Here is a 26228-nt window from a genome sequence, read left to right on the forward strand (position 1 = left end):
AGTGTATTGGAATATTTATAAAAAATCTTCAATATAATAAAATTTTTATTTTTCTTCAATTTTTTTAAATAAAAATTTCTTTTTTTATAATAATAAATAAAAATTGATTAATATATTAAAAATATATGTAATAAAAATAGGAAGGAAAGAAATTTAATCCAATGATGAGATTCTAAAAGCATTCCGAGTAGAGATGCTTTAAGAAATCTCTAGGTGAGAAGATTTTTTGTAAAATATTACCAGCGTATTGAAATGTTTATAGAAAATCTTCAATATAATTAAATTCTTTTTTCTTCAAAATTTTAATTTTAATTAAAAAAATTAATAAAACAATTAATAAAATTTTAGAAAAAGATGTGTGCATCAACATGTTATTATTTGCATTGCTTATATGACATAATTTTTTACGAAAAGTAAATTTAGACCTCTCAAAGATGAGATTTTAAAAGTATTCCGAGTAGAGATGGTTTAAGAAATCTCTATGTGAGAAAGAGTTCTTTTAATGTTACCAACATACTAAAACATTTTAAGAATTATTTCAATAAAAAGGTTTTAATTTATTTTTTCTCGAGAATAAAATTTTTTTTTAACATGACATTTTCTTACGAAAAATAAATTCGAGCCTCCAAAGTTGAGATTTTAAAAGTATTCCCAGTAGAGATGGTTTAAGAAATCTCTAGGTGAGAAAGAGTTCTTTTAATATTACCAACATACTGAAACATTTTAAGAATTATTTCAATAAAAAGATTTTGATTTATTTTTCCTGAGAATAATTTTTTTTTAATAAATAAAAAATCAAGGAAATTATTTTTCGAATACTGAATATAAGATTATTTTTTATCAAAATCAAAGGATAACACGTTGTTAATTGGTACCATTTTTAACGGGCGTTGTGGGGGTGCAATCCTTCCCCACACGTAACTGACTTCCGAACTCAGACTGTTTCGCAGACCGTAAACTTATATTTTTAATAAATTTTAATTAATTTTAAGATTTCATTAAAAAGATATATTTTAATAGGTAATCAATCGCACCTAACGAAAAAAGATTGATGGCGACTCCGTTATTTTTTATTTTATTTTCAAATTCGGCGAGCGGACGGACACAAAACCGTTACGATATTTCATACAAACCACATTCACAATTCATTTTCTTTCTATATTTCCATTCCCTTTATTCATCCTTTTACTTTTAAATATACTCACACCTTTCCCATTTTCTCTCTTTTTTTTCTTTTTGATTAAGAGTGATTTGTATTTGTGTGTGAAAATTTGACATCTTTCCTATTTTTTTCTCACTTTTCTTTCAAACAAAAAAACATTCAAAATTTCTTTTCTTTCTACATTTCCATTGCCTCTATTCATTCTTTTACTTTTCCATTATACCAAGCACACCCTAAAAGAAATTAATAATGATTTCTCTTTGGTTCCTGTGTATACTAAATTTAAAGGAGAATTTTCATAAGATCAATGAAATTATTGAAAGTATGGAGATTTTGAACTGTCACATGCAACACTTTCAACATGCCTACATATAAAGTTAAATAATAAAAAAAAGAAGAAAATTTTGCAAAATATATATAAAATAGAAATCATTAATTATATATTTAAATGCAAATCATACATAATGTATGCCCTAAATTGGAATGTTAAATAATGCAAAGTAGTCCTTAAATTGGATGTAGCAATTAGCCTTAGCTTTAGTTGATTAGCTTTTTATCTCTCGTCATTGACTAGATGATAGTTGATCCAATGTAATGTTTTCATCGAGTTGCTCATATCTGCCTCCAAACTTTTTTTATCCTTAAATTATGATATCTCTTGTATGCATAAAAAAGTATATAAGTATGATTAATGAGATATTAGAACCTTAAATTTCCTTAATCTTCTACTTAACCTTAATTAAAACGTGGTTTAGTTTTTTATTCTTGCATCATTTGTTCTAAAAAAATGTCCTTGAATCATGACAAATTGTTATTGTTTGAGATTTCATCTAAAATCAAAGATGAAAAGGAAAACAAAGAAAAAAAAAATAAGAAAAGATGAGCGAGCTTCCACAAGAAACATTAAATATAATTCATCAGAGCACATGGAAATACTAAAAGTCACTGCTTTCTTCCACCTTAAACAAGTAAAATATATAATTACCTTAATTTTATCTCATCACATCTCATCATTATTCATTTATATATTCAGATCAGTTCTTGACAGCAAGAAAATCCTATGCTGCCAATAGATATTTTAATCAAGCAAACTTTTTAACATTTAGGATATGCAACTCCACAAGTGCTAGCAACCCTTTTGGAGTTGGGATTGTCGACAAACTGTTTAAGAGTTGGGTTCTTAAGGTACCCACAAAAGCATGGCTGCTGCTCCTTCAGCTTGCTGCAACAAGTGGCTGATGGAGGCTTTGAAGACGTGATCGCTGCCAAGCAGGGGCTGAGCTGCGAGGCCTCACATGTCACTGCTTCCGCCGTGCGAGTTTCACCTGAAAATAGGAGCACTACCAGCGCCACTGCACAGAAGGAAACAAAGGAAAACCTATTCATATTTTTCACACACAAAATGCTAACACTTGTGACAAAAAATAATAAAGTTGATTTGTATTTGGTGCATTTTAGGGTATGAGCTGCGATACATTTTATAGGACTTGGGATTGTTATTATTGTTGTTTCTTTAGCCCATGATTGACGGTGTCAATAAGTCAAGTCTTTTGCTGGCCTAAACTTGAAAAATGCGGGTCCTTGGGGGAATTGAAGAAGGTAGATTTGCACATCCCACCATTGCACGACGGGATTTTATGCTTACATTTAATGTAGAAAAATTTTGTTATAGCCCCGCTGTACTTCCAATTGAAGCATACCATTTATGATTTTTGTAATATAATATAATATAATTAATTAATTTTTAAAATTAAGTGATTTTCATCAAAATTTTATATCAAACTTACATGTATGAATGGTGAATTCTTTTACAATTTTGTATTTATTATAATTACATAATTGTAAAATTAATAAAATAATTATAAGTGAAATATTCACTTTCAAAAAAAAACTAAGCTTAAGGAACTAGTAAAATTATCACAATCTTCTTAGAGAATATCTAACAAGATAAACAAAAAAATAATTATATTAAATACAGATATTCCGATATCCAAATTGTTGTATAACCTCATCCTTTTTTGGTATGGCCATGATTTTCCTTGACTTTTTCCTCTTCTTAAACTCTCAACATTGACCTAGGTGGTTGATTGGAACAGTTCATATAATAACAACACAGAAATGAAAGAAATAAGTGAAATGAATAACAACTTTTCTTATCTTGCTAGAATGTCTTGTTTCTACATTTTTAAGATAAAAGGACTTTGTTTTCTTTTTCCTAGACTTTGATTTTTCAACAATGGCCTACAGTCTACATGTAGAGTTAATATAATATTTAGAATTGATACACAATAACGATCAAGGAAAAACTTCTCTTGTCTAATTGGGCTCATCTTCTTCCATATATCAACTAATTCTTCTAGATTATTTTATTTGAAGAGGATAGATATTTTTTGAGACAGTGTAAAATCATAGTCGATTGGTAAATAATCCCTCATCTTTAGTTGCATCTTTTCTGACTAGATTTTTACTTCATTGGGTAGCTCACAAGGAGCTTATACAGATGAAGAGCAAACTAATCGTTCTGTGGAGTCCATGAAAAACTTTTGTTGAAGACCGTCTTTTAAGCAAATGTTCTTTATGCAACTTTATGATATGAGCATGAACCAATGCAAAAGAATGAGAGAAAAGGTTAGTACGCCCAAAAAAAGGAATAAATAAATAACTAAGTAAATTAAAACATCACATAGAATAAGAGGAAAGAATCCTATACTTTTAGTCAATTCTAAAAGGGAAGGGTGATGGCTCTATCTATAGGTTAGGCACTCTTAGTGTTCACTATATGTGGTTTGAGGTTAAAGTCTAAAGGTTCCCAAATTGCTCCTTACATCATTGTCCTTCACAGACTAGTAAGGCACCATAATCCTCACCTATTATAGGCTACAAGCGAAAAAGATTCAATTTGAGTGGGAGTATTTCGTTAGCCACTACGGAGGCATTAAACGTCACGAAAGCATTAGGTACTTTACTCCATCCTAGAGGGACAGAGCTCAGGTATAAAGCTCATGTTATGCATATACATATGAATGACATAATTAATAAAGTAAATGAGTGAATAATAAAACAAATCTATACAAAAAGGTTCAATTTTATTAGGATTTTGGATAACACAAATTTATTTGCTGGCCTGACTCTCGGCTTCATTCCCCAATGAAGCAGCCAAATTGTCATAACGTCTAGATCCGGGGATCTGTCGCTAGACATTGACTTAAAGAGTCACCACCAATCTTTTTTATCTAGGTGCGATTGACCACCTAAAAAATTTATCCTTTTAAGAAACACCTAAACCTAAGGGTCCCTAAAAGAATATGTTCAGGTCTACTAATCAGAATAAGGTTCGAAAGTACGATTACGTGTGAGAAAGGTTATAGCACCCTTACAACACCCATCGAAAGATGGTACCAACTTAATTTTGTGTTATCCAATAAGCCTTAAAAATTTACCAAGTAATTAATTATTTAAAAATTATTCTCAATTGACTTTAATACTTTTAGCAAAAAATTAAAAAAATTCTCTCACCTCAAGAGTATGCAATGAGACTACTATTTCACTTGCTGAGGCTCTATTGTCAGATTATTTAATATTAAAGAAAATTTAAAAAAAAAGAAAAGAAATAAAATGACAAAAAATAATTCAGCTTTAGATATAAATCTTTTTCTCTTCAAAAATTCATGTTTTTGTACAAGAAAAATTGATACTTTTAACTTTTTCTCAAAAATATTTTTTAGAAAACTTATTTTTAAAGGAAAACTGATATTTTAAACTTTTTCCCAAAAATATTTTTTTAGAAAACTTATTTTCAATGAAAATTGATACTTTCAACTTTTCCTCAAAAATATTTTTTTTTTTGGAATTTTGTTTAAAAAAAATCAAAAAATAAAATAAAATAAAATAAGAAATACTAAATAATTCTAATATAACCAATAAATAATAATAATAATAAATAAGAAAGAAAAAAAAAACCTTTGGAACAGCTTGGCTCGACTGGGAAATAGCTCAGCTCAAGACAAAAAAAACGAATCGAAGACGCGGCTCGGAGACCTCGGCTCGGCTCAGCTCAGCTCTAGGGATCGGTTAGCACATGAGTTAATGAATCGGGTCACAATCTGGTGGTTGGGTCAGCCCAAACAAAAACACGCAGATCCTGGTAACGTACTAACACTAAAACGACATTGTTTTGCGCAGGTATAAAAGGCAAAGAATGAGTTTTTTCTTCAGATGCGCCTTCTCCCTTCTCTCTCTTCCCTTCTGCTTTCTCCTCATTCTCTCTACCCAAAGAACACAACCTAGAATCCGGTTGAATTTCCATCAGATTCTGGAAAATAATGGTAAAAACTTCAAAGTTGGCTAGAAAACTCGTCGAAAAATTCAAGGTTCACCGAAAAATTTCGTCAAATTTTGAAAAATTTTCAAAAATTTTTCAAAAAAAAAACTTCAAAAATTCTATAAAAAATCCCACATATTCCTAAAGCTATATCTAATGCACCAGAACCTTTTTAGCTTCTGTTTTCTCTGTGTCTCCTTTTCGTGTATGTTCCAGCACCTATTTATAGAGATTGATCAAAAGAGTTTCTGATCAATCTCAATTCCTTCTGGGATTAGGATTCATTCTTTGAATCCAATCCAAACTCTTTCAATCCCCTTATTCATAGCAGAACCTCCTTCTAGAACCAAAAATTATATCTATCAAAATAGAATTTAGATCGGATAAACCAACCAAAATAATAATAATAATAATAATAATAATAATAATAATAATAATATATACATTAATCGATAAATATAAAAAAATATTGATAGATAAATAAAAATAATAATAATAGATAAGTATAAAAAATATGCATTAATAAATAAATAATAAAAAATAATATTAATGGATAACTAATAAAAATATATATATTATCAGACATAAAATATATATATAAATAATAAAAAAATAAAGATAATAAAACTAAAAATAAAATGAGTCATTTTGTCTTATTTGGACCAAGCCCAATTAATCTGGACCTGAATCAAATTAAGTGTCTACAATATTAATTTAATAAAAATATTATACTTATATATAATTAATATATAATTTATTTTAAAAATAATTTTTTATGTATATAATAAATTAAAATCATTAAATTAATTTCAAATTGAATGCAAGTCTGAATTGGATTATACAAATATATATCGGGTCAAATCACGTAGAATTCTTTAAGAGTCGAGTTGGAGTTGAAGCAAGCAAAAATCTTCCTTGATTCGATCCATTACTATATTTATTTACAAATTTTTTTTTTTTGTCATTCAAGTAATATGTAATTAATTTATTAAAAAATTTCAAACAAATTTTTTATCAAATCTTTTTAGTTTTGAGTAAATATCGCCAACAATATACTTACAATTCTCAAATCACTTATTATTAACAGAACAAGTATTCTGTTGGTCCCAGGTCTTCGAGTATAACAACACAAGTGCCCAGAATTTCTTGTTCAAGGCAGGAAACTTGGTCTCCTACTTTTGCAAAAGATGAAAAGAAAATATCATGTGAAACATAAGTATTTAATTCCCTAGGTCAAATAACTTTATCTCAGTTCAGATTATGCTAAGTTTCCTAATAATGGAAGAGTGGACTATTATTCAATGAATTGGACCTTTATGAACCTGATAATATTGATTCTAATGTTATAGTTGCCGATCAGGGAAATGAAAATTAATGCACGTGTAAATGTCCTAAAATTGCTCATTCGTCCTTGACTTTGCCTCTAGACGAAACCCTACTGTTTAAAAGCTGAACTTTCGGAAATGATATATTGCAAAGAGAAAGAGAAAAAATGGCAGAAAATTTCACTAATTGATTTGTTTTTATCATTTTAACCTTCAGAGTTTACCACAAGATAAAATGAATCAATTTTGACCTTCAGCAGTAAAAATGTTGATTGTGATCTTAATTTTAAATGTGGATCGATACCCTTAATTTTTTTTTTAATATTTACTACATAGTAAAACTATGGTTACGTAATGGCTAAAAAAAATTGATAGATTGTTTAGTTTAAAAATTGGCTTTGGGTCATTTTCTTGTTTGAGGTTTCTATGTTAAAAGTGTTAGAAATAGTCTTTTTCTTTATAGTCTGATGTGGAAGAACAAATGTTGACATGGAGTAATATTATTGGATAAGCATACAGCTGACTTTGTAGGAAGGATTTATATAATAATTTATCTTAATTTTGATTCAATTTTAAAATAATCAAGGATGAAATTTTTGTGAAATATCTTTAGAATCTTTCTTTGCTTCCTTACTAAATACTGTTCGTGGTATCAGTGCAGGTTAATTATTGCATATTTTTAAGTAATAATTTTGTTCCATCATCCTAACTTTTACATAAAAATATTGGGATAAATTTGGAATATAGCGCAAAGTTTTTTTTTTTTTTTTTTGCTTTTTATAATTGACCTGCTTTCTTTCTTATCATTGACCTGCTTTTCTTTCTTTTTTTTTTCCTTCTTAAATTAGTATTATCTTTAATCAGTATTAGATCACCCTTTGCTTTTTCCTTAAAGTTTCCTTCTTTATTATTGAAAATTAGGTTAAGATTGTAAATACATCAAGGCCACATAAAAAATTAAAAGATAAAAATTGGGAGAGAGGAAAAGTAGAAAAGTGAAAAACATTTTTTTTCTTCCCATTGGTGTGTATTGTGCTGGATTGGAAAAATAAAAAATAAAAAAAATGTATTTTCTTTCTATCCATTGCTTGGTAGAATTAATGAAAAATGAAAAGTAAAAATATAAAAATTATATTATTTTACTATTATAACCTTTTATAAATTAAGATAAAAAATAAAAAATCTAAATATTATAGACAATCTTTTTAAATGTACAACACATTCTCACATTTTTCTCATTTTCTCTCTTCTTTTTTTTTTTTTTAATTTAGAATGATTTGTATTTGTGAATATGTGAAAAATTGACATCTTTCCTGTTATTTTTTCTCACTTTTCTTTCACACAAACCACATTCAAATTCATTTTCTTTCTACATTTCCAGTCCCTCTATTCATCCTTTTACTCTTCCATTATACCAAGTACACCCTAAAAGAAATTAATAATGATTTCCCTTTGTTTCCTTTGTAAACTAAATTTAATGGAGAAATATCGTAAGATACAATGAAATTATTGAAAAGTATGGAGATTTTGATCTGTCGTATGCAACACTTTCAACATATCTAAATATAAAGTTAAATAATTAAAAAAAAAGAAAATTTTCCAAAAAATATATATATACAATAGGAATCATTAATTATATATTTTAATGCAAAGCTTACGTAATGTATACCGTAAATTGGAATGTTAAATCATCCAAAGTAGTCCTTAAATTGCACTGTAGCAATTGGCCTTAGTTTTAGTTTATTAGATTTTTGTTTCTAGTCTTTGACTAGATGATGGTTGATCCAACCTACTGTTTTAGTCAAGTTGCTCACTTCCGTCTTAAATCTTTTTTTATTTTTAAATTACGATTTTTTTGTTGTATGTATGAAAATGTATATAAGTATGATTAACGAATTATCGAACCTTAAATTACCTTAATCTTCCCCTTAACCTTAACTAAAACGTTGTTTAATTTTTTATCCTTCTATCATTTGTACTTAAAAAAAATCCTTAAATCATGACAAATTGTTGTTGTTTGAGATTTCATCTCAAATCAAAGATGAAAAAAAAATAAGAAAAATAAAAATAAGAAAAGATGAGCCATTTTTCCACAAGAAACATCAATCATAATTCATCACAGCACATGTACCACTTTCTTCATCCTTAAACAAGTAGAATATATATATAATTATCTTAATTTTATTTCATCAAATCACATCAGTATTCATTTATTCAGATCAGTACTTGACAGCAAGAAAATCCTATGCTGCCAATAGATACTTAATCAACCAAACTTTTAACATTTAGGATACGCAACTCCACAAGTGCTAGCAACCCTTTTGGAGTCGGGATTGTCGACAAACTGTTTAATAGTTGGGTTCTTAAGGTACCCACAAAAGCATGGCTGCTGCTCCTTCAGCTTGCTGCAACAAGTGGCTGATGGAGGCTTTGAAGATGTGATCGCCGCCAAGCAGGGGCTGAGCTGCGAGGCGTCACATGTCACTGCTTCCGCCGTGCGAGTTTCACCTGAAAATAGCAGCAGCACCAGCGCCACTGCGCAGAAGGAAACAAAGGAAAACCTCTTCATATTTTTCCTACACAAAATACTAAAACTTGTGAAAAAATAATAACAAAGTCGAATTGTATTTGGTGCATTTTGGGCATGAGCTGCGACACAATTTATAGGAGTTGGGATGGTAATTATTGTTGTTTCTTTAGCCCATGATTGACGGTGTCAAACTTTCATGACTCACGAGTCAATGAGTCAAGTCTTTTGGTGGTCTAAAAGGTCCTATGGGGAATTGAAGAAGGTAGATCTGCAAATACCACCTTTGCACAATTGGATTTTACGCTTGCATTTAATGTAGAAAAATTTTGGTATAGCTCTGCTCTACTTCCAATTGAAGCATACCATTTATGATTATTATTATATAATATAATTAATTAATTAAGTTTTCAAATTAAGTGATTTTCATCAAAACTTTATATAAAACTTACATTTATGAATAGTGAATTCTTATATAATTTTTTATTTTGTTATAATTAGATAATTGTAAAATTATAATAAAATAATTATAAGTGAAATATTTTCACTTTAAAAAAAAATAAGTGGAAAAACAAATGCTGACATGGAGTAATATTATTGGTTAAGCATATAGCTGACTTGGTAGGAGTAACCTATGTAATAATTTATCATAGTAGGAATAACTTATGTAATACTTTATCTTAATTTTGATTCAATTTTAAAATAACTATAGATGAAAATTTTGTGAAATATCTTTAGAATCTTTCTTTGCTTTCTTACCAGATAGTGTTTTTGTTATCTGTTAACTTTAAATATTTGACCCAAATTAAATGTGTAGGTTTATTATTGCATTGTCTTTTTAAGTAATTTTGTTCCATTATCTTAACATTTACATAAAAATATTGGGATAAATTTGGACTTTAGCCCAAAAGATTTTTCTTTTTTTCGCTTTTTATCATTGACCTACTTTTCTTTTTTTTTTTTTCTTCTTCTTCTTATTAAATTAGTATTATCTTTAATCAATATTAGTTCACCCGTTGATTTTTCCTTCAAATTCCCTTCTTTGTTATTGAAAGTTAGGTTAAGATTGTAAAAACTTCAAAGCCAGATAGAAAATAGAAAGATAAAAATTGGAAGAGAAGAAAAGTAGAAAGATGAAAAACATTTTTTTCCTTTCCATTGATATGTATTGTGCTTCATTGGAAACATAAAAAAAATAAAAATAAATGTATTTTATTTGTATCCATTGTTTGGTAGAATTAATGAAAAATGAAAGGAAAGAACATAAAAATTATATTAGTTTACTATTATAACCTTTTATAAATTAAGATAAAAAGTAAAAAATCTTAATATTATAGGCAATCTTTTAAATATACAACATATACTCACACCTTCCCTATTTTCTCTCTTCTTTTCTTTTTGATTTAGAATGATTTCTATTTGTGAATAAGTGTGAAATTTTAACACCTTTCCTATTTTGTTTTCTCACTTTTCTTTCATACAAACCACATTCACAATTCATTTTCTTTCTATATTTCCATTCCCATATTCATCCTTTTACTTTTAAATATACTCACACCTTTCCCATTTTCTCTCTTTTTTTCTTTTTGATTTAGAGTGATTTGTATTTGTGTGTGAAAATTTGACATCTTTCCTATTTTTTTCTCACTTTCCTTTCAAACAAAAAAACATTCAAAATTTCTTTTCTTTCTACATTTCCATTGCCTCTATTCATTCTTTTACTTTTCCATTATACCAAGCACACCCTAAAAGAAATTAATAATGATTTCTCTTTGTTTCCTGTGTATACTAAATTTAAAGGAGAATTTTCATAAGATCAATGAAATTATTGAAAGTATGGAGATTTTGAGCTGTCACATGCAACACTTTCAACATGCCTACATATAAAGTTAAATAATAAAAAAAAGAAGAAAATTTTGCAAAATATATATAAAATAGAAATCATTAATTATATATTTAAATGCAAATCATACATAATGTATGCCCTAAATTGGAATGTTAAATAATGCAAAGTACTCCTTAAATTGGATGTAGCGATTAGCCTTAGCTTTAGTTGATTAGCTTTTTATCTCTCGTCATTGACTAGATGATAGTTGATCCAATGTAATGTTTTCATCGAGTTGCTCATATCTGCCTCCAAACTTTTTTTATCCTTAAATTACGATATCTCTTGTATGCATAAAAAAGTATATAAGTATGATTAATGAGATATTAGAACCTTAAATTTCCTTAATCTTCTACTTAACCTTAATTAAAACGTGGTTTAGTTTTTTATTCTTGCATCATTTGTTCTAAAAAAATGTCCTTGAATCATGACAAATTGTTATTGTTTGAGATTTCATCTAAAATCAAAGATGAAAAAGAAAACAAAGAAAAAAAAATAAGAAAAAATGAGCCATATTTCCACAAGAAACATTAACTAATATTCATCACAGCACATGGAAATACTAAAAGTCACTGCTTTCTTCCACGTTCAACAAGTAAAATATATAATTACCTTAATTTTATCGCATCACATCTCATCATTATTCATTTATATATTCAGATCAGTTCTTGACAGCAAGAAAATCCTATGCTGCCAATAGATATTTTAATCAAGCAAACTCTTTAACATTTAGGATATGCAACTCCACAAGTGCTAGCAACCCTTTTGGAGTTGGGATTGTCGACAAACTGTTTAAGAGTTGGGTTCTTAAGGTACCCACAAAAGCATGGCTGCTGCTCCTTCAGCTTGCTGCAACAAGTGGCTGATGGAGGCTTTGAAGACGTGATCGCTGCCAAGCAGGGGCTGAGCTGCGAGGCGTCACATGTCACTGCTTCCGCCGTGCGAGTTTCACCTGAAAATAGGAGCACTACCAGCGCCACTGCACAGAAGGAAACAAAGGAAAACCTATTCATTTTTTTCACACACAAAATGCTAACACTTGTGACAGAAAATAATAAAGTTGATTTGTATTTGGTGCATTTTTGGGTATGAGCTGCGACACATTTTATAGGAGTTGGGATTGTTATTATTGTTGTTTCTTTAGCCCATGATTGACGGTGTCAATAAGTCAAATCTTTTGGTGGCCTAAACTTGAAAAATGCGGGTCCTTTGGGGAATTGAAGAAGGTAGATTTGCACATCCCACCATTGCACGACGGGATTTTATGCTTACATTTAATGTAGAAAAATTTTGTTATAGCCCTGCTGTACTTCCAATTGAAGCATACCATTTATGATTTTTGCAATATAATATAATATAATTAATTAATTTTTAAACTTAAGTGATTTTCATCAAAATTTTATATAAAACTTACATGTATGAATGGTGAATTCTTATACAATTTTGTATTTATTATAATTACATAATTGTAAAATTAATAAAATAATTATAAGTGAAATATTCACTTTAAAAAAAAACTAAGCTTAAGGAACTAGTAAAATTATCACAATCTTCTTAAAGAATATCTAACAAGATAAACAAAAAAATAGTTATATTAAATACAGATATTTCGATGTCCAAATTGTGGTATAACCTCATCCTTTTTTGGTATGGCCATGATTTTCCTTGACTTTTTCCTCTTCTTAAACTCTCAACATTGATCTAGGTGGTTGATTGGAATAGTTCATATAATAACAACACAAAAATGAAAGAAATAAGTGAAATGAATAACAACTTTTCTTATCTTGCTAGAATGTCTTGTTTCTACATTTTTAAGATAAAAGGACCTTGTTTTCTTTTTCCTAGACTTTGATTTTTCAACAATTGCCTACAGTCTACATGTAGAGTTAATATAATATTTAGAATTGATACACAATAACGATCAAGGAAAAACTTCTCTTGTCTAATTGGGCTCATCTTCTTCCATATATCAACTAATTCTTCTAGATTATTTTATTTGAAGAGGATAGATGTTTCTTGAGACAGGGTAAAATCATAGTCGATTGGTAAATAATCCCTCATCTTTAGTTGCATCTTTTTTGACTGGATTTTTACTTCATTGGGTAGCTCACAAGGAGCTTATACAGATGAGGAGCAAACTAATCGTTCTGTGGAGTCCATGAAAAACTTTTGATGAAGACCATTTTTCAAGCAAATGTTCTTTATACAACTTTATGATATGAGCATGAACCAATGCAAAAGAATGAGCAAAAAGGTTAGTACGCCCAAAAAAAGGAATAAATAAATAACTAAGTAAATTAAAACATCACATAGAATAAGAGAAAAGAATCCTATACTTTTTGTCAATTCTAAAAGGGAAGGGTGATGGCTCTATCTATAGGTTAGGCACTCTTAATGTTCACTATATGTGGTTTGAGATTAAAGTCTAAAGGTTCCCAAATTGCTCTTTACATCATTGTCCTTCACAGACTAGTAAGGCACCCTAATCCTCACCTATTATAGGCTATAAGCAGAAAAGATTCAATTTGAGTGGGAGTATTTCGCTAGCCACTGCGGAGGCATTAAATCTCACGAAAGCATTAAGTACTTTACTCCCTCCTGGAAGGAGAGAGCTCGGGTATAGAGCTCATGTTATGCATATGCTTATGAATGACATAATTAATAAAGTAAATGAGTGAATAATAAAAAAAATCTATACAAAAAGGTTCAATTTTATTAGGCTTTTTGGATAACACAAATTTATTTGCTGGCTTGACTCTCGGCTTCATTCCTCAATGGAGTAGTCAAACTGTCATAACGTCTAGATCCGGGGATCTATCGCTAGACATTGACTTAAAAAGTCACCACCAATCTTTTTTATCTAGGTGCGATTGACCACATAAGAAATTTATCCTTTCAAGAAACACCTAAACCTAAGGGTCCTTAAAATAATAGGTTCAGATCTACTAATCAGAACAAAATTCGAGAGTACGATTACGTGTGAGGAAGGTTATAGCACTCTCACAACACCCATCGAAAGATGGTACCAACTTAATTTGTGTTATCCAATAAGCCTTAAAAATTTACCAAGTAATTAATTATTGAAAATTATTCTCAATTGACTCTAATACTTTTAGCAGAAAATTGAAAAAATTCTCTCACCTCAAAGTATACAATGAGACTACTATTTCACTTGTAGAGGCTCTATTGTCGGATTATTTAATATTAAAGAAAATTCAAGAAAAAAAAAGAAACAAAATAAAATGACAAAAAATAATTCAGCTTTAGATATAAATCTTTTTCTCTTCAAAAATTCATTGTTTTTATACAAGAAAATTTGATACTTTTAACTTTTTCCCAAAATATTTTTCTGAAACTTTAATTTCGAGAAAAATTGATACTTTTAACTTTTTCTAACAAAAAACCTTTTTTTTAAAAAATTATTTTCAAAGAAAATTTATCTTTCAACTTTTCCTCGAAAATATTTTTTAGAAAACTTATTTTCAAAAAAAATTTATACTTTCAATTTTTTCCCAAAAATATTTTTTAGAAAACTTATTTTCAAGGAAAATTGATATTTTCAACTTTTTCTCAAAAATATTTTTTTAGAAAACTTATTTTCAAGGAAAATTGATACTTTCAACTTTTCCTTAAAAATATTTTTTTTTGAAATTTTGTTTAAAGAAAATCAAAAAATAAAATAAAATAAAATAAGAAATACTAAATAATTATAATATAACCAATAAATAATAATAATAATAATAATAATAATAAATAAGAAAGAAAAAAAAACCATTGGAATAGCTCGGCTCGACTGGGAATAGCTCGACTCAAGACAAAAAAGGTGGCTCGAAGACCCGGCTTGGGGACGTCGACTCGGCTCAGCTCAGCTCTAGGGATCGGTTAGCACGCGAGTTAATGAATCTGATCGCGATCTGGTCGGGTCAGCCCAAACAAAAACACGCAGATCCTGGTAACGTACTAACACTAAAACGACGTTGTTTTGCGCGGGTATAAAAGGCAAAGAACGAGTTTTTTCTTCAGATGCGCCTTCTCCCTTCTCTCTCTTCCCTTCTACTTTCTTCTCATTCTCTCTACCCAAAGAACACAACCCAAAATCCGATTGAATTTCCACCAAATTCTGGAAAATAATGGTAAAAACCTCAAAGTTGGCCAAAAAACTCATCAAAAAATTCAAGGTTCACCGAAAAATTTCGTCAGATTCTGAAAAATTTTCAGAAATTTTTCAAAAAAAAAAACTTCAAAAATTCTAAAAAAAATCCCACATATTCCTAAAGCTGTATCTAACGCACCAGAACAGCTTCTGTTTTCTCTGTGTCTCCTTTTCGTATATGTTCCAGCACCTATTTATAGAAATTGATCAAAAGAGTTTCTGATCAATCTCAATTCCTTCTGGGATTAGGATTCATTCTTTGAATCCAATCCAAACTCTTTCAATCCCCTGATTCATAGCAGAACCTCCTTCTAGAACCAAAACTTATATCTATCAAAATAGAATTCAGACCGGATAAACCAACCAAAAATAATAATAATAATAATAATAAAAATAATAACATATACATTAGTCAATAAATATAAAAAAATATTGATAGATAAATAAAAATAATAATAATAGATAAGTATAAAAAATATACATTAATAAATAAATAATAAAAAATAATATTAATGGATAACTAATAAAAATATATATATATTATTAGACATAAAATATATATATAAATAATAAAAAAATAAAGATAATAAAACTAAAAATAAAATGAGTCATTTTGTCCTATTTAGATCAAATCCAATTAATCTGGACCTGACTCAAATTAAGTGTCTACAATATTAATTTAATAAAAATATTATACTTATATATAATTAATATATAATTTATTTTAAAAATAATTTTTTATGTATATAATAAATTAAAATCATTAAATTAATTTCAAATTTAATGCAAGTCTGAATTGGATTATACAAATATATATCGGGTCAAATCACATAAAATTCCTTAAGAGTGGAGTTGAAGCAAGCAAAAATCTTCCTTGATTCGATCCATTACTATATTTATTTACAAAATTTTTTTTTTGTCATTCAAGTAATATGTAATTAATTTATTAAAAAATTTCAAACAAATTTTTTATCAAATCTTTTTAGTTTTGAGTAAATATCGCCAACAATATACTTACAATTCTCAAATCACTTATTATTAACAGAACAAGTATTCTGTTGGTCCCAGGTCTTGGAGTATAACAACACAAGTGCCCAGACTTTCTTGTTCAAGGCAGGAAACTTGGTCTCCTACTTTTGCAAAAGATGAAAAGAAAATATCATGTGAAACATAAGTATTTAATTCCCTAGGTCAAATAACTTTATCTCAGTTCAGATTATGCTAAGTTTCCTAATAATGGAAGAGTGGACTATTATTGAATGAATTGGACCTTTATGAACCTGATAATATTGATTCTAATGTTATAGTTGCCGATCAGGGAAATGAAAATTAATGCACGTGTAAATGTCCTAAAATTGCTCATTCGTCCTTGACTTTGCCTCTAGACGAAACCCTACTGTTTAAAAGCTGAACTTTCTGAAATGATATATTGCAAAGAGAAAGAGAAAGAATGGCAGAAAATTTCACTAATTGATTTGTTTTTGTCATTTTAACCTTCAGAGTTTACCACAAGACAAAATGAATCAATTACCTAATGGCTAAAAAAATTTGATTGATTGTTTAGTTAAAAAATTGGTTTTGGGTCTTTTTCTTGTTTGAGGTTTCTATGTTAAAAGTGTTAGAAATAGTCTTTTTCTTTATAGTCTGATGTGGAAGAACAAATGTTGACATGGAGTAATATTATTGGATAAGCATACAGCTGAGTTTGTAGGAAGGATTTATATAATAATTTATCTTAATTTTGATTCAATTTTAAAATAATCAAGGATGAAATTTTTGTGAAATATCTTTAGAATCTTTCTTTGTTTCCTTACTAAATACTGTTTGTGGTATCAATGCAGGTTAATTATTGCATATTTTTAAGTAATAATTTTGTTCCATCATCCTAACTTTTACATAAAAATATTGGGATAAATTTGGAATATAGCGCAAAAACTTTTTTTTTTTTTTTTTTTACTTTTTATAATTGACCTGCTTTCTTTCTTATCATTGACCTACTTTTCTTTTTTTTTTTTTCCTTCTTAAATTCGTATTATCTTTAATCAGTATTAGATCACCCTTTGCTTTTTCCTTAAAGTTTCCTTCTTTATTATTGAAAATTAGGTTAAGATTGTAAATACATCAAGGCCAGATGAAAAATGAAAACATAAAAATTGGGAGAGAGGAAAAGTAGAAAAGTGAAAAACATTTTTTTTTCCCATTGGTGTGTATTGTGCTTGATTGGAAAAATAAAAAATAAAAAAATGTATTTTCTTTCTATCCATTGCTTGGTAGAATTAATGAAAAATGAAAAGTAAAAATATAAAAACTATATTATTTTACTATTATAACCTTTTATAAATTAAGATAAAAAATAAAAAATCTAAATATTATAGACAATCTTTTAAATATACAACACATTCTCACATTTTTCTCATTTTCTCTCTTTTTTTTTTTTGATTTAGAATGATTTGTATTTGTGAATATGTGAAAAATTGACATCTTTCCTGTTATTTTTTCTCACTTTTCTTTCACACAAACCACATTCAAATTAATTTTCTTTCTACATTTCCAGTCCCTCTATTCATCCTTTTGCTCTTCAATTATACCAAGTACACCCTAAAAGAAATTAATAATGATTTCCCTTTGTTTCCTTTGTAAACTAAATTTAATGGAGAAATTTCGTAAGATACAATGAAATTATTGAAAAGTATGGAGATTTTGAACTGTCGTATGCAACACTTTCAACATATCTAAATATAAAGTTAAATAATTAAAAAAAAAGAAAATTTTCCAATATATATATATATACAATAGGAATCATCAATTATATATTTTAATGCAAAGCTTACGTAATGTATACCGTAAATTGGAATGTTAAATAATGCAAAGTAGTCCTTAAATTGGACTGTAGCAATTGGCCTTAGTTTTAGTTTTTAGTTTATTAGATTTTTGTTTCTAGCCTTTGACTAGATGATGGTTGATCCAACCTACTGTTTTAGTCAAGTTGCTCACTTCCGTCTTAAATCTTTTTTTATTTTTAAATCAAGATTTTTGTTGTATGTATGAAAATGTATATAAGTATGATTAACGAATTATCGAACCTTAAATTACCTTAATCTTCCCCTTAACCTTAACTAAAACGTTGTTTAATTTTTTATCCTTCTATCATTTGTACTAAAAAAAAAATCCTTAAATCATGACAAATTGTTGTTGTTTGAGATTTCATCTCAAATCAAAGATGAAAAAAAAAAAAGAAAAGATGAGCCATTTTTCCACAAGAAACATCAATCATAATTCATCACAGCACATGTACCACTTTCTTCATCCTTAAACAAGTAGAATATATATATATATATATATATATATATATATAATTATCTTAATTTTATTTCATCACATCGCATCAGTATTCATTTATTCAGATCAGTACTTGACAGCAAGAAAATCCTATGCTGCCAATAGATACTTAATCAAGCAAACTTTTAACATTTAGGATACGCAACTCCACAAGTGCTAGCAACCCTTTTGGAGTCGGGATTGTCGACAAACTGTTTAATAGTTGGGTTCTTAAGGTACCCACAAAAGCATGGCTGCTGCTCCTTCAGCTTGCTGCAACAAGTGGCTGATGGAGGCTTTGAAGACGTGATCGCCGCCAAGCAGGGGCTGAGCTGCGAGGGGTCACATGTCACTGCTTCCGCCGTGCGAGTTTCACCTGAAAATAGCAGCAGCACCAGCGCCACTGCGCAGAAGGAAACAAAGGAAAACCTCTTCATATTTTTCCTACACAAAATACTAAAACTTGTGAAAAAATAATAACAAAGTCGAATTGTATTTGGTGCATTTTGGGCATGAGCTGCGACACAATTTATAGGAGTTGGGATGGTAATTGTTGCTGTTTCTTTAGCCCATGATTGACGGTGTCAAACTTTCATGACTCATGAGTCAATGAGTCAAGTCTTTTGGTGGTCTAAAAGGTCCTTTGGGGAATTGAAGAAGGTAGATCTGCAAATACCACCTTTGCACAATTGGATTTTACGCTTACATTTAATGTAGAAAAATTTTGGTATAGCTCTGCTCTACTTCCAATTGAAGCATACCATTTATGATTATTATAATATAATATAATTAATTAATTAATTTTTCAAATTAAGTGATTTTCATCAAAACTTTATACAAAACTTACATTTATGAATAGTGAATTCTTATATAATTTTTTATTTGTTATAATTAGATAATTGTAAAATTATAATAAAATAATTATAAGTGAAATATTTTCACTTTAAAAAAAAACTAAGTGGAAAAACAAATGTTGACATGGAGTAATATTATTGGTTAAGCATATCGCTGACTTGGTAGGAGTAACCTATGTAATAATTTATCATAGTAGGAATAATTTATGTAATACTTTATCTTAATTTTGATTCAATTTTAAAATAACTATAGATGAAAATTTTGTGAAATATCTTTAGAATCTTTCTTTGTTTTCTTACCAGATAGTGTTTTTGTTATCTGTTAACTTTAAATATTTGACCCAAATTAAATGTGTAGGTTTATTATTGCATACTCTTTTAAGGTAATTTTGTTCCATCATCTTAATTTTTACATAAAAATATTGGGATAAATTTGGACTTTAGCCCGAAAGATTTTTCTTTTTTTTTGCTATTTATCATTGACCTACTTTTCTTTTCTTTTTTCTTCTTCTTCTTGTTAAATTAGTATTATCTTTAATCAATATTAGTTCACCCGTTGATTTTTCCTTCAAATTCCTTTCTTTGTTATTGAAAGTTAGGTAAAGATTGTAAAAACTTCAAGGCCAGATAGAAAATAGAAAGATAAAAATTGGAAGAGAAGAAAAGTAGAAAGATGAAAAACATTTTTTTCCTTTTCATTGATATGTATTGTGCTTCATTGGAAACATAAAAAAAATAAAAATAAATGTATTTTATTTGTATCCATTGTTTGGTAGAATTAATGAAAAATGAAAGGAAAGAACATAAAAATTATATTAGTTTACTATTATAACCTTTTATAAATTAAGATAAAAAGTAAAAAATCTTAATATTATAGGTAATCTTTTAAATATAAAACATATACTCACACCTTTTCTATTTTCTCTCTTCTTTTCTTTTTGATTTAGAATGACTTCTATTTGTGAATAAGTGTGAAACTTTAACACCTTTCCTATTTTGTTTTCTCACTTTTCTTTCATGTGGACATCAATTTGTCCTGAAGAAATACAAAGTACGAATAAAATATGAAATACAATAAAAAAAATATAAAATACAAAAAAAATATGAAATAAAAAAAAATAGAACAGAACAAAAAAAATCAAGGATGGCAGTGGTATCATCCCCGGTACCACTGCCACCAGACCCTACACCCCATCCTTCTGATCACCAGACCCTACCCTCCACCCTCAGATTAATCCTCCAGTTGACAAACTACCAGATATAGCCAAAACTAATAAAAGAGGCATGGGGCTCGTGCTTACACCAGTGCTGAGCCCCATGCCCTTCCCCCCAAACACACGGAGCTCTATAAATAGAGCTCCTAGCAAAAAAAAAAAAAAAAGAGGAGGAGAAAGGGAGAGACGCTGTAAAAAAAAATTGAAAAACACACAAAAAAAAAATTCACAGTCTTCCCCGTAGGGAGGAACCCAACGTCAAGCTTCTTGCACGAAGAAGAAAAAAAAAGGAGTCAGTTTCAAAAAAAAAAGAGTCAGAACACAAAAATATATAGTTTCACCGAAACTTCCCCAGTAGATCTAAGGATTTTGGGACTTTTTTTGGTGAAAAAGAGGTCGGATCTGTGTTCAAGGGGTCGAGAGGAGTATGTGAGAGATTTTTGGAATTTTTCGACAGCGTCGACGACGGCCGGAGCTCGTCGTCGGCAAGGACTACAGCAGCTGTCATGACGGACGGCCACCAGCCCCAGGTCGACTGAAGAAGAGAAAAAAAAAGAGGAATTTTTTTTGCGAAAACTGAATGAAATGAATGAAAAAATTTTTTTAACTTTTATATAAACCATCAGAACCAAAACGACATCATTTAGATCAAAGAGGATCCGCGCGTCAACCCGTGATCCGATCCGGGGTCCGCGCACCCGACCCGACGACCCGCTTTTCCATCAGCCCCTGACCGATCCATCTGAATCGGAACAGACCGCCCAGACCGAATCGGATCGCGCTTGAACCGTTGCCAGACCGAGCCGAACCACCGACCAAACCGTCAAATCGAACCGTACGTTGACCGGACCGTTGATCGATGCGGTTCAGGTAAAAAAAATTTTTTAATTTTTTTATATATTATTTTATTAATATTTATGCATATTAAAATAATTATATTTGTTAGATTAAATGATGAAATTGTGGTTAATTTTTTTTTATGTAATTATGTTAATTTTTAAAATAAACTTTAAAAAAAATAATATAAAAATAAATTTAATAATAATAATAAACTAATAAAAATGTAGGAAAATAAAATTTTTATCCGACGATGAGATTCAAAAGTATTCCGAGTAGTAATGCCTACGAAATCTCTATGTGAGAAGATTCTTTGTACCAGTGTATTAGAATATTTATAGAAAATCTTCAATATGATAAAATTTTCATTTTTCTTCAATTTTTTTAACTAAAAATTTCTTTTTTTATAATAATAAATAAAAATTGATTAATATATTAAAAATATATGTAATAAAAATAGGAAGGAAAGAAATTTAATCCAATAATGGGATTCTAAAAGTATTCCGAATAGAGATGCTTTAAGAAATCTCTAGGTGAGAAGATTTTTTGTAAAATATTACCAGCATATTGGAATATTTATAGAAAATCTTCGATATAATTAAATTTTTTTTCTTCAAAATTTTAATTTTAATTAAAAAAATTAATAAAACAATTAATAAAATTTTCGAAAAAAATGTGTGCATCAACATGTTATTATTTGCATTGCATACATGACATAATTTTTTACGAAAAGTAAATTTAGACCTCCCAAAGATGAGATTCTAAAAGTATTCCGAGTAGAGATGCTTTAAGAAATCTTTAGGTGAGAAAGAATTCTTTTAATGTTACCAACGTACTGGAACATTTTAAGAATTATTTCAATAAAAAGGTTTTAATTTATTTTTTTCGAGAATAAATTTTTTTTAACATGACATTTTCTTATGAAAAATAAATTCGAGCTTCCAAAGATGAGATTCTAAAAGTATTCCGAGTAGAGATGCTTTAAGAAATCTCTATTTGAGAAAGAGTTCTTTTAATGTTACCAACGTACTGAAACATTTTAAGAATTATTTCAATAAAAAGGTTTTGATTTATTTTTCTCGAGAATAATTTTTTTTTAATAAATAAAAAATCAAGGAAATTATTTTTCGAATACTGAAAATAAGACTATTTTTTATCAAAATCAAAGGATAACACGTTGTTAATTGGTACCATTTTTAACGGGCATTGTAGGGGTGCTAATCCTTCCCCACGCGTAACCGACTCCCGAACTTGGACTGTTTCACAGACCGTAAAATTATCTTTTTAATAAATTTTAATTAATTTTAAGATTTCATTAAAAAGATATGTTTTAATAGGTGGCCAATCGCACCTAGCGAAAAAAGATTGATGACGACTCCGTTATTTTTTATTTTATTTTCAAATTCATCGGACGGACACAAAACCGTTACGACAGTTTGGCGACTCCACTGGGGATGCCTTTTATTTTTGAAAGTTAGGCTAAAATTAACTACTTGTTATCCTCAAATTTTGATTTAAACAGTTTTAATCAATTTCTTAAATTTTTATTTTTCATTTTCAGTAAAAAAGGTAAAAAAAAAAAAACAAAAAAACAAAACAAAACAAAGCAAATCAAAAATAAAAAGCAAAAAAATTCACACACATTTCTTTTACTATGCCTCTTATGTTTTATTTTTTTTGTATATATTGCTCTCAATAAATTAGGATATATTTGCACATAATGACACGATGCATCTCATACATGAGCTCTATACCCGGACTCTGTCCTTTATAGGAGGAAGTAAAGTACCTATGCTCTCGTGAGGTGATAACCTCCGTAATGGCAAGCGAAATACTTTCACTCGAATTGAACCATTTTTCGTTTGTAGCCTGTGATGGGTGAGGATCAGGTTGCCTTACTAGTCCAACATGGACGACAGTGAGGAACAATTTGGGAACCTTTAGACCTTGTCAATCCAAACCCAACATATAATAAAACTAGGAAACCAACCTTATGTAGAGCCTCGTCCACTTTCTTGTAAAAAATACCCAAGAATAAAAGTTGTATATAATACGAAACAAAACAAATCAAACAAAAAAGTCTCAAAACACAGAAACAAAACAAAAAAAAACAAAAAAATGTTTTTTTCTTAAACCACATCCTTACACTAACTCAATTTTGTTTCTTTTTCTTTTTCTTTTTGCATTAATCATATCATATAGTTTTGCATCGAGATATTTGCTCTAAGACATATTTCTTCTAAGAAGTTTTCATGGATCCCATAGAACTACAAATTTGCTCATCCTCATTCAGTGTGCCATGTGAGTCGTATAATGAAATACATGTTTGGTTGAAAGTCATGCTCGTAAAAGAGAGAAGAAAGCACTTCGAAGTATTGAATGAAAAAGAATCACTTCACCAGGTGATCCAAGGGTTAAAGATACAACTACAAGGCCACAAGAGTCATATTTCAGTAATGATAGATGAATGGCATAGAAGAGAAAAAGATTGGATCTTCACATGTGATTCAGAAAGGGATGCCCACATGAGATGAAAGGCAGAAAGCTTAGAGAGGCAATAGTACATAGAGTACTTGACTAATCAAGTTTGCAAGGCAGTGAAGAAAGCATGAGAGATGGTTGAAAAGGTAGAAGCATTAAGAAGAGAAGTCAATCCCATAACAGAATATGGACAGCGCCTAGTAAACTTTTTAGATGAGGTGAAAGATCATTATGAACAAGTCAAACGCTTTTATAGATATAACTCCAGGATGGTAAATCCTATAAAAGTTGTATGGGATCAATAAAAATTTTTAATGTTAAAATTCATCCAAAAGCAAATATCTCCCACTTGCATTCATACATCATATACATCATTTTTCATAAAATAAATAAAAAAATAAAATTTTCAACACATAGCATTCTAATTTTTTCTTTCTTTCTTCTTTTTCAAAATAAAAACTTTGTGGTAATAAAGGTTCAAGAATAGCTCGCCCACTAAAAATTTGGCCCAACCTACTCATCATTCATACAATACCAAGACACAGACAAGAATCATGGAGTAAGAACAGGCCAGCCGATTTGAGAGAATTGAAAAAGCTCAAAAAGAACTAAGAGGGGATCTTAGCATAATAATGGATATGCTCAAGAAACTTGACAAAAAAAAAGTAGTGAAAGAAAATCTGAGCTTTCAAGAGTAATCGCCAGATATGGTAGGTCCTGTCTATCCTTCAAGGTTTGAGCCACGACTGAACCAACCTTCATAAGGAACTAGAGTACCAATTCCTACTTCCGATGGATATCTTAATCCTTATCCAGAAATGATGTCCACATTTGCTCTAGGATAATTTCAAAATTTTGTTAATCCCATTGTGATGGAAAAATCACCTAAGCCAATCTTAGTTCCTGATTTGGATGATCCCAAGAAAAAGCTAGGGATACAGAAACCTGAAAAAGTAAAAGATATCAGTTCTCGGGAGAAGATAAAATTATTGGAAGAAAGGTTTAGGGCTGTAAAAGGAATGGATTTTTATGGCTCCACAGATGGGGCTGACCTTTGTTTAGTTCTCGATGTGGTAATTTTACCTAAATTCAAGGTCCTTGAATTTGAAAAATATGATGGCACATACTGCCCAATGACCCACATCACCATGTATTGTCAAAAGATGACAGCATATGCTTGAGATGAGAAGTTGTTAATGCATATATTTCAAGATAGTCTTACGGGTTCTGCAACTAGATGGTATGTTCAATTAGATAGGACTCGTATTCATTCTTGGCAAGAGCTTACAAAGGTATTCTTTACACAATATCAACATGTCACGGGTATGATTTCAGATCGTCTATCTTCTCAAAGTATGGAAAAGAAAGCAACTGAAAACTTCAAGAAGTATGCACAAAGATGAAGAAACGTGGCTGCACAAGTTCAACCACCTCTCACCGAGAAAGAAATAACTATTTTATTTGTGAACACCTTGAAAGTACCATATTATGAGAGATTGATAGGCAATGCAACCAAGAACTTTTACAGATATGGTGATCTCAGATGAGATCATTGAAAATACCATAAAGAATGATAAGCTCGATGCAAGAGAGACAAATGGAGTAAGAAAAGGTGGACCTCTCAAAAAGAAAGAGAATGAAGCCCAAGCAGTAAATTATGTGGGGCAACAGTTCAGAAGTTTCACACCCTACTCAGTTCCAGTCTACCAAACCTATTACCCTTTTGTAAACCATGTTACATCTATCCCTCATTCATATTAATTATACCAGTCATTACAACAACCATCTTATCCACCCCATTTTCAGCCATCATTTCAGACACCCACTTACAATCGTCCTGTTACACCTATTAGACTAGGATGGAGACCTAGTCCTAATAGTGGTTTGAGAGCCCTAAGAAATACCCAAGAAAAAATCACTTTTGATCCCATTTCCATGACATACACAGATTTGTATCCTCGACTTGTTGATAAACATCTACTTGTTCCTGTTATCGTTGAACCTTTGAAACCTTCATTTCCCAAGTGGTATGACTCCAATGCACATTGTGATTATCATTATGGGAATCCAAGTCATTCCACTGAAAATTATACTTCTTTGAAGCATAAAGTGCAAGGGTTAATCAATGAAGGAGTATTAAATTTTGATACC

The 26228-nt window shown here is 29.4% G+C and overlaps 1 protein-coding gene and 3 pseudogenes across 2 annotated transcripts; all 4 read right to left on the reverse strand.

Annotated features, from left to right (window-relative positions):
• Positions 1-2026: 2026 nt before the first annotated feature.
• LOC149512979 (non-specific lipid-transfer protein 2-like) lies at positions 2027-2623 on the reverse strand. The gene has a single exon (XM_089750392.1). The coding sequence runs from the start codon at positions 2546-2548 to the stop codon at positions 2258-2260; it is 291 nt and encodes a 96-aa protein (XP_089606518.1). The 5' UTR covers positions 2549-2623; the 3' UTR covers positions 2027-2257.
• A 6249-nt stretch (positions 2624-8872) lies between these two features.
• On the reverse strand, positions 8873-9459 carry LOC149512980 (non-specific lipid-transfer protein 2 pseudogene; annotated as a pseudogene).
• A 2253-nt stretch (positions 9460-11712) lies between these two features.
• On the reverse strand, positions 11713-12280 carry LOC149512981 (non-specific lipid-transfer protein 2 pseudogene; annotated as a pseudogene). Its single transcript, XR_016331295.1, has one exon. The product of XR_016331295.1 is annotated as a non-specific lipid-transfer protein 2 pseudogene (transcript).
• Positions 12281-18635: 6355 nt separating this feature from the next.
• LOC111306314 (non-specific lipid-transfer protein 2 pseudogene) lies at positions 18636-19201 on the reverse strand (annotated as a pseudogene).
• Between the last annotated feature and the right edge of the window lie 7027 nt (positions 19202-26228).

Source organism: Durio zibethinus, chromosome 21, assembly GCF_047325235.1.
Source record: "Durio zibethinus cultivar Kanyao isolate XHJ-2024 chromosome 21, ASM4732523v1, whole genome shotgun sequence".
In the NCBI taxonomy this organism is placed as follows: Eukaryota; Viridiplantae; Streptophyta; class Magnoliopsida; order Malvales; family Malvaceae; genus Durio; species Durio zibethinus.

Bases quoted from the DNA above. Each gene is read 5' to 3' on its own strand.
- LOC149512979 (XM_089750392.1), bottom strand. From the start codon at position 2,548: ATGAATAGGTTTTCCTTTGTTTCCTTCTGTGCAGTGGCGCTGGTAGTG.